Source organism: Chroicocephalus ridibundus, chromosome 1 (assembly GCF_963924245.1).
Source record: "Chroicocephalus ridibundus chromosome 1, bChrRid1.1, whole genome shotgun sequence".
Taxonomy (NCBI): domain Eukaryota; kingdom Metazoa; phylum Chordata; class Aves; order Charadriiformes; family Laridae; genus Chroicocephalus; species Chroicocephalus ridibundus.
Window position 1 is genome coordinate 188,240,711 of NC_086284.1, and position 18,336 is coordinate 188,259,046.

Below are 18,336 nucleotides of genomic sequence, written 5' to 3' on the forward strand. Positions count from 1 at the left end.
AGGACAATATAAAGTCCTTTCTCCTTGACACCTAAAACTGGTGGTTTCTTGAAATTTAAGTCTATATATACAGATTTAAGTAGGAGAAATCATTAATGAATATTTTGAAATTCAAAATGGAATATTGCCATTTTCCCTTGGTACTAGCGGGCTGGAGTATTTTCCAGGTCCTGAAAATGTCTGCTGCGTATTCCTGCTGTGGCCATGTTGTATATTTATTATGCAATGAAACATGTCAGATTGCTAAACCAAACCAGCCTTGGAGGAAGTGATTTTTTTTTTTTTTGTAATTGCTCTTATGATGGGGGTGAATACCTGTGATTTATAAGACCTCAGCTGTAAGGCAAGTCACAAATCCATATGCTTTTCTCATGATCCTGCTGACAAACTTCAGTATATCTAACCTGATGTACGGTTTCTGGCTAAGTGGGCCACTGAACTTCATTCTGTAGTGAGGAAGATTGTGTGTCATAACTGTTATGGGAAATCAGAACAAAAAAAAGTCTTGAATTGTGCTGTAAACATTCATCTTAATGCTTTTTCTCAAATTGTTAGTATGTACTGTACTAAGCAAATCTGCTTGATGAGTTGCAGGCTTAGCATTCATAAAATTAAGGGAAGGGAACTGAGGCTGGAGTGAGCTACTCAGTGCTGTGCAAATACACCAAATATTCAGAATTATGAAAGGGGACTTGAGAAAGGGAGGCAGAAACAGAGAAAACCTTCCCAATAGCAAAGCACACGATTCAAAGCCCTTTTTTATGGCTTTAGTTAACAAAAAATTGAAAAAAAAGCAATTAACCCATTCCTTTACTCCAGTTGTTTTAAATTTTTTAAATTTTCTGCCCTTAATCATTAGTCATCATTCTTTGGCATCCTTCCCAGAGCTATACTGTCACTTCAAACTTAAGCTTCCCCTTCCGTGTCTGGTGCATATATACTTCTGGCCCTTGCTTTCACATGTCTTCTGAACTTCATACTTGTGCAGGAATGCTTGTGTGCGCACTGTGGCTCTTCCTCAAATATTTGAGACTGGTGGTGCACATAAAGAAATATTCTTTCGCTGTTGCTTGATAGTAAGAATTAATAAAGAAATAAGATAGATGGTGTATTCTGTAGACGGGGGGTTTTGGTGGTGGATTTTGTCTGTTGTTTTTGATTTTGCATGCAGCTTTTAACATGGTTGCTGAGAACTTTTTTGCATGAAATTCATCTTTTTCCTTCCATTGCTATATCCTTTTCCCCTCCTTGCTTACATCATTCTGTACATCGTTCCTGGAGTCTTAGTCTAGATTACCTTGAGCAAGAAACACAGATAAAATGTTTGGATGCATGGTGTTTTGACATATGGATTTTCTGGTTCAGCTGAAGCATTTTGAAATGCCCTATTTGGATACTCTTCTTGATTTTTAAAACCTTTCCCCAGTATGTCTCAGGTTCTTGTATAACAAATGCTGAGTATGTAGCTGTGGGCATTCATTCCACCTCATTTTGCTTTTGTCTTTGTATGTTTCTGGCAAGTGTAATGTTTGCTATTTGTTCAAACTTTGAATTTGTAGAGAGAGATACTTTCTCCAGCGTGACTGGTTTGCTAAGACTCTGCGTCAGGCCTGATTGTCAGTGACCAACATACTTATCAGTGGAGACTTTCTGGTATTGGAAGGCTCAGAATTGTTTCTGACCTCATAATTTCTAACCCATGCTGCTGACTTAGTCCTTCCGCCAGTTGGACACACTGGAGAAATGTCCTATAGTATCAGGCTTTGTGGTAACATGCTCAGCCCCGTCAGAATAGTATGAGGATGTCTAACCAGAGATCTACTAGGTTGGTACTGGGACTGGTGCTGTTTAACGTTTTTGTTGGTGACATGGACAGTGGGATTGAGTGCACCCTTAGCAAGTTTGCTGACGACACCAAGCTGTGTGGTGTGGTCAACACGCTCGAGGGAAGGGATGCCATCCAGAGGGACCTTGACAGGCTTGAGAGGTAGGCCTATGTGAACCTCATGAAATTCAACAAGGCCAAGTGCAAGGTCCTGCACATGGGTTGGAGAAATCCCAAGCACAAATACAGGCTGGGCAGAGAATGTATTGAGAGCAGCCCTTAGGAGAAGGACTTGGGGGTGCTGGTGGACAAGAAACTCAACGTGAGCCGGCAATGCACACTTGCAGCCCAGAAAACCAACTGCATCCTGGGCCGCATCAAAAGAAGCATGGCCAGCAGGTCGAGGGAGGTGATTCTGCCCCTCTACTCTGCTCTGGTGAGACCCCACCTGGAGTACTGTGTCCAGCTCTGGGGCCCCTAACATAAGGAGGATATGGACCTGCTGGAGTGAGTCCAGAGAAGGGCCACAAAAAAGATCAGAGGGCTGGAGCACCTCTTCTGTAAGGACAGGCAGAGAGAGTTGGGGTTTGTTCATCTTGGAGAAGGGAAGGCTCTGGGGACACCTTATAGCAGCCTTCCAGTACTTAAAGGGGGCCTACAGGAGAGAAGTCGATGGACTCTTTTATCAGGGGGTGTAGTGACAGGATGAGGGGTAAGGGGTTTATACTGAAAGAGGGGAGATTCAGATTATATACTAGGAAGAAATTCTTTACTGTGAGGGTGGTGAGACATTGGACCAGGGTGTTCAGAGAAGTTGTGGATGCTCCATCCCTGGAAGTGTTCGAGGCCATGTTGGCTGGGGCTTTTAAAAACCAGGTCTAGAGGAAGATGTCCCTGCCCATAGCAGGGGGGTTGGAACAAGGTGGTCCTTAAGGTCCCTTCCAACCCACACCATTCTATGACCTGAAACTTAGCAATACTAGTGCTTGGTCATTTTCCTCTCATATCATAGCTAGATAGTTCAGCCTGGGTACTGATTAAGCAGGAACTGAGTTTCTCTTACCAAATATTGATTATTGAGGTGTTGGCTTAGAGAGCACTCAGCAGGGGAGCCATTTAGTTTATGTTCTCCTAGTGCCTTGAGTGTGGTCCCACAAGCTTGTGGGGCATGACAGGCCCCTAAGATGCACAAGCTTTAGTACAAAAATGCTGCTGTTCTTGGAGACTTGCGGAGACTTTGTTTTCATCTTCTGGTTCCTGGAGTATCTTAAAGGGAGGATTGGTCGATACAAAAAATTGTAAGCCTCGCAGCAACACTTCAAAAGGGCTTAGTGTAGTTGAGACTATATGTGGTAGGCCTGAGAGTGTGTGGCTTCCCTTCTTACTGGTAGCAAAGAAGCTACTAGTCTCAAGCCTTTAGAAGAGAAGTAAACCAAATTCAGGGTAGGGTCTATCCTCGTACCCCTTGCCAGCAACACTGCAGATGATTTTGGACCTTACAGTACTGCCCCATGTCGTGTCCCATTAACTATTCCAGTCAGATGTAGTAGAACTAGAAAATACCTCATTGTCTTATAGGAAGGTCTGAATTTGTTTATATTCATTCAGGAGACTCAACAAATTCCTCAAGGAGTATATAAGTTATGGGAGTTTTTGTATCTTTAAAAAGCTGCCTATAGACCTTTGCATATGGCTGTCTAGTGGCCAGAGCACTTGTCTAAACAGTGGAAGTTTTGGATCAGTATCATTATATTCCTCCAATACAATGGATTTAAAACTGTGGATTATTTGTCAGATTCTTTGTCTATTGTAGTTTCTTCAGCCCGAAATTCCAGACTGAGCTGCTTGAGGCCTTTAAGCACCTTCCCTCTGTTGTCACATTGGGTTGTAAGAGTCAGGAGGAATCAGAAGACAAATAAATAAAAAGGAGAACGGGAGGCTTTAGCCAGTGGTTGTAGTGCACACCTGGGTAGCAGAAAACCTGTAGTTCCGTGTATTGCTCCAGGATTAAGTCATCTTTTATCCACTTATTCATTCAAGTGTCAGTCTCCTCAGGACTGTCAGGTCTATTCATTTCAGTCAGACATCTTAGCTACTTGGCTATCTGTGGTGCCTAATGGAAGTTGTCGCTCCTGATCCTACCTACCTTATTTGTCTTGTGTGTTTTGAGACTCCATGTATATATACAGTACAAATATGTACACTGTATAGATGCATATATATGCACACATTTGTATACATATATAGATATGCATGTACATATATGTTATTGAATATAGTGTGGTCAAACAGTGCATAATTGCACGTAGGACTAGAATTGGTAATGAAGCTTCTGATGGATGGTGCCTGCCTCTTGTCTTTGCTAAGCAGCAATTAGAAAATGGGAATGTAAAACACACGAGAGTATTTAGAAGATAGAAGAAGTAATAGTGGGTGACTTTTTTTATATTTGTATACATATAGGTGCTTTCAAACTCGAAAAGATGTAGAAAATACTGCAGATATGGTGTTTTAGCAAAAAGTCCTAGACCAGTGAGGCTTGTGAATAAAGAACAAAGACTTTTATCAAACTTATTGAGAAACTTAGTTGTTGCGATGCTGGAGATGTGGGCAGTCGTGGAAAGGAATGAACTCTTGGAAAATCAAGCCCCAAACAAAATAACTCTGGATAGCGTGTGCAAAGGAGAGGTTCATGGGTATGCTTTAGACAAAAAAAAAAAAAGAATGTTCAGAGAGTTTCTGTGACTTAAGCCATTATACACTTTTACCATTGAGTATTGCTTAAGGCTATAGTTCCAAGGAGTATGGTAAGCCTGTGCAAAAGCTAATTGCTTCTAAAAGGAAGGTTCCCATCTCTTACCAGCTGCTTTTCTTATTTACTTTGTCCTAGCCTCTGGTGTTTGTTGGCCCCTTCTATGATTCAATTACATTTGGTAACAGTAGAAAAAAGAAATCCTGCTGAATTAATGAAGTAAATCAGCTCACAAAAACATCTAGTGTTAGCACTACACTGTTAATGCAAGAGCAGGATAGAGTCATATACCCAGAAGGAGGAGGGCTTGCTCTCATCTGGCATTAAGGAAATTTCAGTTGGTCAACTGTTTGTGGGACACAGCTGCAGTTTGTTTAGATATTGCTGTATGATTTGACTATTTATCCTCAACTTTATATTTTCTTACTAGAATTAGGAGAAAGGTAATACTAGGTTGCTACAGGATAAATGTGACAGCTCTTTTAAGTCTGACTTCAGCCTTGGCCAGGGAGAAGTCTTCTGGGACAGAAATCAGTAATGCCCAAACTAATTAAAGCACAGCATCTAAAACAAAACAAAAAAAACACGTGTAGGAGAACATCTTAACATCCTTATGTATATTTGGTTCTTACACATTTTCTTCCGTTCAAAAAAACACTAGAATTTTGGGGGTTCGTAAGAGCCTGTCTGTATCAGCTTGATGGTATCACAGAAATTCCCACTACTGTTGGGTTGTTTTGTCGTTTTGGTGTTTGTTTTTTTTTTTTTCTTTTTTTCCTTGAACCTCTTTAACCTTCTTTGCAACTTGTTGAATGCTGGAGAGGAGGTTTATATTTTGTAAATACTTATGTTATCATAGAGTTATTTTTCTCGTATTTACATGAGTAAATTTTGAAAAGCAATTCTATCATCAGTTTTGATTGAATGTGAGCATTCTACTTCTCAAGCTGCTTGACCTCACTACAAGTTACGGTAGTAGAAGGAGGTTGTATAGCTGTGCAAATAGTTTCTCTTGCTCGGTGATACCTATACTGGTTTTGTTATGCATCGATGTTAATAAATTAATATATCTCTTTTCTATTCATGCAAATGTTGTTGAAATATTACAATTTCCAATTCTTAAATCTGATAGCACTATTTGTCAAGTGGTATTGCTTCTAGACATCTGGCAACATGATATATGCTGTTGTTACCAAAGACAGGCCTCTGCTTTGTTTCTAAAATAGTTGTTTCTTACTAACCTTCTTATTGTGTGAGAAAATAGCTAATTACTGGCTTTCTTACTGTGTAAAAATAGTTAGTCACTGAGTTGATGTTACAGATGGTAATAATGAGGAGACAACCAGAAGAAGTTAATCACTTCAGGGTTCTTGTATATGTCAAGTATGTACTCCTATATCAATTAGGATGGAGTTATGGCTACTTCAAAGAACGTCCTTATTATCTTCAAGAAGTTGGCAAACTTACAGCGGACTTTTACTGTCCTGAGATGACTCGGTACCTTAAAAGGATAATGTGAGAAAGGGTCTCCTTACCCAAAAGACCACTGCAGCAAAATTTGATATGCATGGGCAAAAGGACTATTCAGTCATCCTAATGAATATGTAAGCCTTGGTGAAGTTATGTATTAGGTAGGCAGAATAATGAGAATATTTTGTGTATAAATAATGGGTGAATATCCCCGGTAAGGTGTGCTAGATTTGTGGGTTTTTTCCCCCTAACACCTGACGTCGAATAAAGCAATATCTCCTCTCTAAACTACTTTTGGTTTTGAGGGCTTTTATTTCAGGTAACACTGTTACCTGCTTTCCATCTCCTTGGGATATACTCTAGATTTCATTGCTATTAAAACCATACAAGTTAAATGAAAATTATATGAAACAATGACCTTAAAAATTTAATATTTCTATGGGATGTTCTAAAACTTTATTTACTACCGTGTACTCTCTTATCATAATTATCCTGGTATCAGTGAGCTAATTTCATTGTGTTTATAATTCTTAGCATTGCATCTAAATTTAAACCTTTGGTCAGTATTATATGGATAGCAGAGGTCAGGTGAGGGAGTAATCTTTACTCTGCATGATTCTGTCCTATTGATTTGCTTTTTGGAAGGTTTTGGTGTTAAGCCTTTGTTTTCTTTTGTTTAATCACATTGCGCTGAGCCTAATGATAGTTCTTGCTAGAGAAGAATTCTCTTGTGCATTTCTTATGGCTGCTTTCATCTAATACTTGCACGCAATCACAGTCATAAATTTTTTAGGACAGAAGGGACTGTAATATGCCGTTTGGCTTCTTACATAATATAAGCTATAGATCTTTTTTGTATTAATTCTCGTCTGAAATCTGATAGTATTTCTTTTTGTAGTCTTCAATTCTGAAAGCCCTTCATGTTTGATGGCTGAAATGATTTGAGGAAAGACTGAAAAATGAACTGCTAATTTCTGCGCTTTCTAGTTTGTCACTGGAAAGTTTGGAGAAAAAAGTATTTGACACTATAATTCTAAAACTGAATATTCTGCTGCTGGCAGTGTTTTCTGTTTCTTAACATGGTGTTTCTGTATACAGATCCCAAACCATACTGGAGTTCTAATTTTATTTTTTTTTTTTGGCAATTTGGTTAAAAAGAATTAAGGTTAAAAAGAATCCTGTACTTGTTCAGGAATTTTCTCTCTTTGGGACTTACTGTTACTCCACCCTCACTCTCCCAACTGAGGCAGAAGCTATAGAGTGAGCAGCCTTGTTCCTTTTCTGTTCCAACTGAGCTTAAATGTGGTGTAAAGATAAGAAATTAGCTTTAGAATATGTAACCTATTACACTGCAGATGGTAACCGCTTTGGTAATGTGAAGTTCAGCGTAGGCCAGATTACTCCAAATAGCATCTCCTCCACCAAAACCTTAGAAGAACTCTTCCTCCTTTTCCTTTGAAGTGATTTTGCTAAATCAATAATTTGGGAATTAAGTAACAGCTGTTGGTGTAGAGTCTTACTGCCTTTTGCTAGTGAGAAGTTGTGCCTTTGCTGTGGAAGTTCAAGTTCAGTAACAGAAAAAGTTAGTTCAACTCAATGAAAATTCTTTTGAAAACCTTTAAGGATTTCTGTATTTTTGTACACTGCTTTGTAGCCAATATTTTTTAGCTGTATGTGTTTGGAACTATTTAATAATTAATTTTATATTGATCTGTTTTGAATTTTTGAAGTTAACTTTAAAACCTATGCATGCTGTCACTCTGTGATAAAGACAGAGAAATTGCATGAAGTGTAGTTTAGCGAAGTGTAGCGTATGTAGTGTAGTGAAGAGTAGTAGTATAGTGGCCATCTACTTCCATGCATCGCTTCAATGCAGTTTTTATGTTGGATTCTATTGCTGTATAAAGGAACCTTGCTATTTTTTAGAACTCTTGCTTAAGATATTTGAGGGAAATCTTGAAGACAAAAATTTAATGTGGCAGTTAAATAGATGAGATGCATATAATTTCCTTATAAGATAATAATTGAGAAATAAAGCGTATTGAAAATGTCCATAACTGTTTTCCTTAGATGTGCTCATTTGTTTAAAGGAAGAAATCATCTATGCGTTTGAGATTTGTAACTTTGAATAGCAAATTACTGTGATTCTGTAGGGCATTTCCTTCGTTATAGGTATAATTGTTCTGAATGTGTGGGTTTTTTGCTTTGTTTTGCTTAATAGAATGATATGACACCCGTCCGATTACAGTGGGGAGAAATTCTTATGCCGCTGCTGAAGAAGTACAAGTTGAACATAACATGGGGTGATCAGGATCTATTGAACATTATGTTTTTTCATAATCCAGGTAAATCCATGTTGATTCTAAGGCTAGCATGACAAAGTTTCTTTTCTATGATGTTCAAAAATCGAGGAAAATACTCTTTTAGCAGGCTTTTCAGTGAAAATATTCAAGGGACTTTTCGCTTTCACTTCTTTCATTTTCTGAAAGTGTTTACTTTGAGAGACAGCATTGGGTCTTCCTAGAGTGTAATTAGCTGTTAAGTTTCAAAACAACTGTACGGCAATTTATGAAGCAGTGTTAAGAAAAAAAGATAAGATTAGTGTATTTCCTGAAACAGTTTTGATACTTAATCCAGAGTTCTCATTTTTCTGCACAGAAAGTCTTTATGTCTTTCCATGCCAATGGAATTATCGTCCTGACCACTGCATCTATGGAAGTAATTGTAAGGAAGCTGAAGAAGAAGGTATATTTATTCTTCATGGAAACAGAGGTGTTTACCATGATGATAAACAACCAACTTTTAGGGCTGTCTATGAAGCAATAAAAAATGTAAGTGTTTTCAACATTGTACTTCTGTAAAAAAAAAAAAAATACCTTTGCATATTTTTATCTACAGTGCTGCAAGTATTTTGTAGGTTTTGTTGATGCTTACTGTGATTGCAGCAAAGTAATTCTTTTCCCTTTTAGGTGATGTTAAGTGTTTCACCAATTTTTCATTTACTGCTTGAATAGAATTCCAGTGTATTCCTCTTGTGATGAGCATCTTTTGAAACATGGTGTTGACTGTGTCTAGGTTAGGATTCTAAAACATTGCCTGTAGTTGTCAGTGTGTATTTAAAAGGCTTTATTCCCATTCCTTTAATAAATCATCTAGTAAACTGTATGAGCATTTGGAGATCACCAGAAGCTTCATTTTTCTGGAGATTTTAAAATGCAGAAAAAAATGTTCTTCACAAAGTTTGTGTTGTATTTCCTGCAACATTTTAACATTTAATTGTAGCTAATTTGGATTGTAGAATATCTTTTTTTTTTTATGCTGTGTTTTGACCTTTTCTAGAGAGTCAGTGTGTTAATATGTTGCTGTTCCTTTAAATACTAAGCACAGTGACTTTTCATTCTGCAAATAAGTCATCTAATAAACTATTTATCACTACATCGGTATACTCACTGAAGAGCTGTAAAATTTAGCACTGATGCACATTTTAATGTGGCAGGCTATTGTGTGTGTATAACCTTCAAAAATCAATAGTATATTTTAATGGTGCTTTATTACATGTTGTCATATGGATATAAAAATGAAGAAAAGTACTTTTGGGGGTCTGAGAATACATTGCAGGGAAAGTGAATGTGTTTCCATAAAAATACGCTTTCTTTGTTTCCTTTGAGCATTGTCAAAAACAGAAGGAAAAAGTTCTTTCTTTTTATTTATGATCCCATTTGGTTTATGAATGTGTCAGAGAAAGTATGTAAAACACTGCTGTTTCAGTGGTAATAAGATGAACAAAATTATGTTACTTTGAAATGCTGTTTTAGCTTATCATTTGTTTATAAAAATTATTGCACTGTTGAATTAATGACTACTTTATTTCATGTCCGTGCTAAACGTAGCATGTATTTGACCATCATTCAGTTTAATGAAACTTCAGTAGTAACACTTTTCATACTGTTGTTTCATTATAATTTGATAAGAATTGTATTCCTTGAAAGTTATATGTCATTCAAGAAAGTTACTGTTCAACAAACAACCAGAAATAATTTTAGATCTGTAAATTTTTAATTTAATAAGGTAATTTTAAATTTCCTCCTTGCTTGTCTGGATATGTTAATTTGCTTACCTTTTTTTTTTTTTTTAAATCTTGCTTGGTAGGCTTATTTATTTCTGTAAAATAGAGATGTTTTTCAATACTGCATTCAGAAGCTCTTAGAGTTCTTGAAAACATTTAATAAACTTATAGAAAGCAAATACGACGTTCAAAGGTAAAACTCTTTAATAACTCTGAATAATGACTCTCTTCCACATTGGTCTTAAATTTTCTTTTCTTAACCTCTTTACAGTATTCATTTGGAGACGATCTGGTTCATTCCCTGTTGCAGCCCCTGGAGCTGGAATTACGGAAAACCATGCATACATACTGTGGCAAAGTATACAAAGTGTTCATAAAGCAGCTAACAAAAAGCATAAGAGACTTGTACGCCAGAAGATCAAAGGGAAGGTGATTTTTACTCTAAGCTGTTAAATCAAGAGACTGAATTAACATACTGGTCAAAAGGTGCAAAAATTCTAATATGGCTTGAATTGGCTCTTAACGTGCCCAGATAAAAGTTTACTAGCATACATAAAAATGAAGAAAATATACATGTAATGAAGAACGGGAACTTTTTTCTGCAAAGGTGACTTTTTACTCTTTTGAAGTTTAATCACTGCTAATGTTCATCTTGGATCCGATGATTTGGGTATTACTGGCTTCTATGGTCAGTACTTCTAGTCTGCACAATTCAGTTATCCAATGATCAAATGAACAAGGAAGAAATGAAGATGTTTCTATTTGGGAGTGTACCTCATATATTGTCTAAAATTCTGATAAACTGTGAATGTAGCAATAACTGAGTCAGCAGCACTAACCTCACTTTAAAGGTGTGAGCCTTTATGTAAACAAAGTTGTTTACAACTGCAGAAAATACTCTGTTTTCAAAGAAATGTGATATAATCATTGACAATCTGTATGTGCCTTTATATGTTCATCTCTTACATGTTGAAGTACTGTTTTGACAATCTTGTTTCGCTCATATTGGATGTAAACTGCACACTATAAATACGATTTTCTGAGAAATTAATAACTAGTATGTGATACTAGTTTTCTCTGTAGATACAGAGACTTTTTAATATACAGCATTTGTTTCAACATCGTTGAGCCATCATGGCCAAAAGATAGCACAGAGTTGAGGTGTTTTTTAGCAAAAATTCAGTCTGGAGTTGTCTGTCTTACAATAATTCTTTTAAAAATTACATGGTTTTGCAGCTTTATAGGGCATTTTGGAAGTAGAAAAAAAAAAAGCCAACAGTGTAAAGATGTTGCTGTTGTATTTCCTTACTAAGAATAATTACCTAATGATTATTATAGAGTATTTAGTACCTAAAAGTGAAGAGCTGTAATAAGAGTTCTGATGCTTCATCAGACTGTATATTTGATGGGTTTCTTAGAGAATATATCCTGTTACCGTATTTTTTTAATAACATGGCTTTAAAGTAGTTTTGGGGCAGACCCTCAACTACATGAATGCATTACTGTCAGTAGGGTGGTAGTGATTTACAACAGGTAAGGATTAGCATTTCTTTAGTTATCTTAGTAAAAAAAAAAGTTGTGTTTATGTAATACAAACTTTTTTTCAGAGAAAAACATGAAGAAAAAGGTTGAGTTCTAGTGTTACAGTAAAATGTTATTTAAACTTGCATGGTATGAAATGTATTTGTAGAGTATATTTGAACTCGGATAACCTGTGTAACTGAGATGAAGTCTTCATAAAGTGAGTTGTTGGATTCCAGAAAAGTTCATGCGTGTTGAACATGGAGGATCCACTCACTGACTTGCACCTTCATCCCAACCCCATTTTAGAAGCTTAATTTCTGTGGCTGTTTCTTTGTCAAAGGCAGGCTGGCTCTGACTCCCACATCCGTGTGAGCTGGATGAATGGTTTAGCAATAGAAAAACACACTCCACTGTAAGCAGAGTTTATATTCTGTCCTTAATCTCCCTGCTGGCTCAGGGTGTAAATTTCTGGGATGGAAATTAGAATGCAGTCTGCCTCACATGTATTTACAGTCTGTTTTCCTTGCTACGTAACCATTTGAAGTCTGAAAATCTAGAAATCTGTGTGAAGGTGATTACTGTTATTGACTGATTTTTACAATATGCAATGTGTTATTTTTTTACATAAATACTGATTTTTATATCAATTTGTCGTCAGCTTTTTTTTTACTTGTACTCTGTGTTTGTATTTAAAAATTCTTTTTTTTGGCCTGTTTTTTGTTTGTCTTTGCAGAAACTCTCAGTTTTGAATTGATTTTTAGTATGCTGTATGCACGTGAAGATACTGCTAAAAACCCAGTGAGCCATTTTAGAAAAAGTGGAATGTGAACATTAGCAGCAACCTTTCCACTTAAATTTCAGGTTTTGTGGGGGATTAGAACAAAAAGGGTTAATATTGAAGCTTATCATAGGATAAAATCTATTTTAAGAGATGTTTACTTAGCATATTGCAAATAGCAGAATATACTGCCTTATCCTATTTTTCTTCTTTAATTTTTATGGATATAGACTTAAACTGCTCACTTCAACTATCCATTCCAATGTAACACTCATGAGCACTTTAGAAAACTTAAAAACCAGCAGGTGCTTAGTAGCTTCCATTAAGTAACTCTCCAAAGTATGTCTGTTTTGAATACATTTTTTCTTCTGCAATCTCTACGTCTTTAAATTTAGAAAGACGACCTACCTTTAAAGAAATCTGACTTACAAAGAAAACATTTGGAGGCAGTAAGAAGACTGTTAAACCAAGTAGTGTGATAGAAACCAGTTATACTCCCAAACATTTCAATACTTGATTTGTAAGGTTGTATGCGTATAAGTGCAGAAACTTATACCTACCCTATATATATCTATCTATACATTTGAGAAGAATAACTTAAATTCCTACCAAGTTTTGCACAAATAACAGCCAAGTTATTTGCTCAAGTTGCCCAAGTGGGCAAAGCATGAACTGAGAAAGTAAAATTTTAAAAAATTAAACAGTGGTGTGCTGAAACTTAAACCTTAAGGTGCCTTAGAAAAAAGAAAAATGTTGTTTGGTCCCAGTTAAGCTCTACAGAGAAACACTTCGAACTTGCTTTCTGTATTTAACTGCCAATCTTAAATAATGCTGGATAATTTTCTATAGAAATGCAGGTTGCCTCACAGGTGCTTTGTAGTCCTAGTAGACTACTAGAAGGTGTTACTCAGGTTTAAAAACAGAAGATGTTTGCAGAGGTAATAGTGAATTTTCCACTTCAGGAAGCGAGGAGAAAAATCTCATTTTAAAGTAGTTCTCAAAATATCTCTCCTGTAACCACTTTAGTGGATCTATATAAGAACAGCTTGTCCTCCAAGGTTGTCATAATAGTTAAGATTTGTGGTTCTCCAATGCATTTTTAAGCCTTTGTGGGCCTATTAAAATTTTAAGTTTCTTGAAGGAATATTAAGTAATTGGAAATTCTTGTGTTAAAGAAGTTCAGTTGTGTCTCTTCAGTTTTGCAGTTGCTTTATGCGCAGCTGCATTCAGTTCTTTAGAGAGTCCTCGTTTAAACTTATGAATGTGCATCTTCCTGTATATTTGCTACAAATTTCTACAAGGCTTCTTTCTTCTCCCCTCGCCCTTTTCCCTGCACTGCTTTTAAAAGGTAATCACTGAGCTCTTCTTTCATTTGAATGCTTATAAAAATTATGGGAGATATTACAGGTCTCTTTGCAGAGACCTGTAATTAAAGGAGGACCTGTAGTCCTACTGTGGTTGGATTTCTTTTTTTATTTTTTTTTTTCCCTTCAGATTGCTATTTGAGGATGTTCAGGTAGGAGGAATTTTTGAGCATTTAGTAAAGTCATTATGTTCCTTCAGTGATCATCTGGTAGTTTCTTCCCTGAATCAGTTAATATTATCCCTGTCCTCTCTTATGATGGATGCTTGACTGCTGTCTGGCTGCTTGATCTATATGATTGCAAGTTCCTTTAATCAAAGCAGTGACTGTCCTTTCTAGATCTGGATTTTAAATGCTCATTCCATATCTGGGTGCCACTTGAGTTGGACCAACCAGGCACCTAGTCTGTTTCTACTTTTAGATGTCCATCCTTGATTTCATTTCCCTGTTTTAGTTTCAGGGACTGGACCTCTAGAGGTAAAATACTGATATAACAAGGAACACAGAATTTTTCACAACAGCTTAGAGAATGTTAGAGCTTAGAGAACCTGCAGATTTCTGAAAAATAATTAAGAATTTTGAAATAGTATTCTGTCCTTGAGCCTAATTTCTGATTTGGTAGATGTAAGGGTTAGCATCCTTGGTTCAGTCAAATCACTTGACTATTCCTGCGTCAGCCCCTTTTGTGGAGGGACGGCCAGGTATCTCTTAAAAGACTGGTTCCTTGATTCCTTTGAACTCCAAGGAAAGGAACAGCTCTTTAACTGTAAGTTATTGCTATAGATCCTGTCTCTCCCATTAGCTAAACTCTTTGAAACCAGTAATAAATAACTGCCCCCTTGCTACTATTTAGTGATACTGTTTTTAATGGGTTTTTTAATGGTCATGCTGGAAGGGGAGGAGAAAAGATGCAGTTATTCAGATCTCCTTGGTAGTTCCTGCCCTGGTGTCTCTAGAATTCCACATGATGCTTAAAAAAACCCCCAGCCAACCAAAACACAACTTTCTGCATCTGGGTCAAAGCCAGAGAAGAATAAATTTGATGGCTTCTCCTGATGCATTAACAACTTCATTTGGGAACGTGCCTTCGCTGGTCGTGGACCTTACTCATAGATTGAAAGTCAAGACAGTTTCCTTGTACTTTTTATCAAAACAGGTCTGCAAGAGCAGGACTCACCGAGTTTGGTATAGTTTATTGCTGCTTTAAGAGTGCCAAACTAACTCTGTTAGAAGCCTGTAAGGATATAATCAGTCTTGAGTCTACAGTCTTTAAGACTTGTGACTACTTTTCAAGGTACCTGTTGAACTAATATTCTCACTCAAAATTCCCCTTTCTTCCCTCTGTGTATTTTCCACAGATAACTTGTTGATTTGTTTCTCTTTTTAGAGCAAAGAAAAAATTTGGGAGTTTGCTTTAATAAATGTCCCCTTGAAACAAAACAGAATTTTGCTAGGGAAGGAAAGGAACTGTGAAGTTTGTTTGCTAGCGATCGTTTCTGTGCTTCAGACTTTATAAGGTCATGGAGCGTAAACATGGAGCTTAGCTGTGGCTTCCTCATCACTTGGAGAAGTGATGCTTGATTGTGCTGTCTTTTAATTTCCTCACTTATTCCTAGCATTAAACACTGATTTTTAAAAATGCTTTTTGTGTATTCCTTTTTGTCTTACCTCGTTCATGTTAAATTATTAAGCCAACTGAGATGAACAATTTATTAGAATAGCCTTATGCGTTTTCTACTACCTTCATATTCTGGGAGGTCACTTTCTCTCCTATTCTCCCCTTGGGTCATTTAATATATCCTCATTCTCAGAATTATAATCTGGGTACAACAGGTTCCGTTTTTTGTTTATGTCTATGTCTTAACAAATCTTAATGTTCTGCCAGTCATTTGTGTAGACACTTTACTAGAGCAATTCACATTAGATCAGTCTGTAATATTTATATGTATGAAATATGAAAGTAGATGTAGAAGTTATCCTGAACTGCAAATCTTTGTGGTTGAATTAATAAGTATTTAGGGCATGTTTTCTTAAGGCTTCGAAGAAAATGAAAGCAATATAATCAGTTTTAACTTGTGATTTAAGACTAGGAATTTAAATTTAATTAAAGCTGATGTTTCAGCCATATAATGCTAATCTGCTGTGTCTCGCTGAGCAGCTGGTGCCTAGGAGAAGCTCTGCTTGCCTGTTGGATAGCCTAGAACAGTTTAGGTTGGAAGGGATCTTGAAGATCATCCAGTTCCACCCCCCCTGCCATGGGCAGGGACACCTCCCACTAGACCAGGCTGCTCAAAGCCCCATCCAGCCTGGCCTGGAACACTTCCAGGGATGGGGCATCCACAGCTTCCCTGGGCAACTTGTTCCAGTGCTTCAGCACCCCCACAGTAAAGAATTTCTTCCTAATATCGAATCTAAATCTCCCCTCCTTCAGTTTGAATCCGTTACCGCTCATCCTATGCCTTTGTAAAAAGTCCCTCTCCAGCTTTCTTGTAGGCTCCCTTCAGATACTGGAAGGCTGCTATAAGGTCTCCTCTGGAGCCTACCTTTCACCAGGCTGAACAACCCCAACGCTCTCAGCCTGTCCTTGTAGGAGAGGTGCCCCAGCCCTCTCATTGTTTTTGTGGCCCTTCTCTGGACTCGTGCCAACAGGTCCATGTCCTTCTTATGTTGGGGGTTCCAGAGCTGGACACAGTACTCCAGGTGGGGTCTCATGAGAGCAGAGCAGAGGGGGAGAACATTGTGAAACTTCAGGCGTATGATGTCGTGCAGTTTCTGACTAGTTACTGGTACTCTTTTTTTTTTTTTTTTCATTTTATAACATTCCACTATGTTTTATTTTATTGTTTTGTTTTACATTTTTATGCCATGGATAGTGTTAGCCGAAGTGAATCGGGATTGCAGATATAAAGCCAAGAAATAAAACCCACTTTTGCTACGCAGCGTGTGTTTTATTTGTCTTTTGATTGGATATTTTTTACTAGTCTAGTAGGCAGTATTGGGTGTTTACTGCCGTCATGGGCACTCATCCTTCCTGCTTGCTGTTCCTGGATTGCCTCTGGTCTCTACTACCCCTCCAGTCTCCTTGCTGCCAGTCTCTTCCAGGAGTTGGTGTCACTCCATCAGTTCTCATGATGCTCTTTCTGGATCTCGTTGGCTGGTACGCCCATTAGCCAGTATTGCTTCTGCCACCAGGTGCCTGCTTTCAGAACTGGTCTGTTTGCTGTGATAAGGTAACTTGAAGACCATTTGAAGCCAAAAGGGTACCCTGGAGTGGGCATGCTGCTTTCTCCACAGTGCTAATGGATCAGCACAGGTTTGGGCAAGTAAGCGTGTTATTGACCCAAAGTAGATCCTTAGGAGTGCCATGTGTTTCTTGGTTGTAGCTCAGGGAGTAACTTAGTTTTCCGTTCAGCTTTGTGTAGACTATTACAAAATTTTAATCTTCTTTATCTTTCTGTAGAGATAAAGGCTTTTTGATAGTGGTGTGCTTTCAGGAAGAAGGCTTGGGCGATGAAGCCGTTAAAATTAAACAGAGGTGATCTGAGGCGTTCTGCTTGCCTGAGGCAGACGGGCTCAGCGGTGCTTTGGAGAACGGCGTGAACAGAAGACAAATGCCAGGGCACCTGGTGTGCAGTGAAGGGCTTGGTCTCTGCCCTCTTCCTGTAGGTGCTGCACAACCTCCGAGGGAAAAGCCATCTTCAGTTGACTCTTCTGTGCATGTACAAAGAGCAGAAATTGACTTAGGACTTCAAAAAGCCCAAAAAAAGTTTTAGAGGGATTACCGAATGCAATAGAGAGTGCACAGTCCGTAAAATTGTTCTAGTTGAAAAATTAACAGCAGCAAATAGCCCATTGAAACACAGGGTTTTGAGAAGTACCTTCTTCACTCGTCCATAAAAACAATGAATAAAACAGCAAAAATAAGTAATGGTAGGATATTGCTTAAAAAAATAGATCAATATCTTATTTTTACAGTAATCCTGTTTGCCTAGCTTGATCTTCCTTTGGCCAGAAGGATAGAATGTAATTAATGAAAATTGATTTAGCTTGAAGAATAAAATTTAACAGTTTGCAATTGTAAGGAAAGTGAAACATCTAGAGAATTTGCTCTATTTTTGGTATTTTAGACATCAAGCATTGTCTGAATTAATTAGAAGTTGCTTTGTTAATGTACATTTGCCAAATAGTACATTGGGAAGAACTTTTGTACAAAAAATACTTTTGCATTTTTTTCATTTTTAGAGTTGAAGATTGGATTAATACCTTTTTGCAAAATACATGTATTTTGAAGGCACCACATCCTATAAGTCTATAATAACTGTTCAGCAGAAAAATCCAATTACTTTGGAATGAGAATTGTTGTAGAACAGACACATATTATCCTCTTAGTGGTATGTTGTCTTTGAAAATACGTAATTTTTAAGGACGAGATTATATGGCGCATTGGGCCTGTACTACTCTTCCTTTTCATCTAAATTATGATATTTTGAGGATGCAAACGTTTTTTCTTGTTATCAGCAAAGCAAGTGTTCATTATTCTAAACAACACTGAAAAGCT

General features: G+C 37.3%; 1 protein-coding gene across 2 annotated transcripts in view; it reads left to right on the forward strand.

Annotated features, from left to right (window-relative positions):
- GXYLT1 (glucoside xylosyltransferase 1) overlaps nt 1-12,262 on the forward strand; it is a 36,184-nt gene extending 23,922 nt beyond the window's left edge. For both annotated transcript variants that reach the window (XM_063323135.1, XM_063323136.1), the window contains 3 exons: nt 8,269-8,392; nt 8,706-8,878; nt 10,385-12,262. In XM_063323135.1, the coding sequence (XP_063179205.1) occupies nt 8,269-8,392; nt 8,706-8,878; nt 10,385-10,546 (459 nt within the window). In that variant the 3' untranslated portion in view covers nt 10,547-12,262. The remainder of the gene's footprint in view (nt 1-8,268; nt 8,393-8,705; nt 8,879-10,384) is intronic.
- The last annotated feature ends 6,074 nt before the right edge of the window (nt 12,263-18,336 follow it).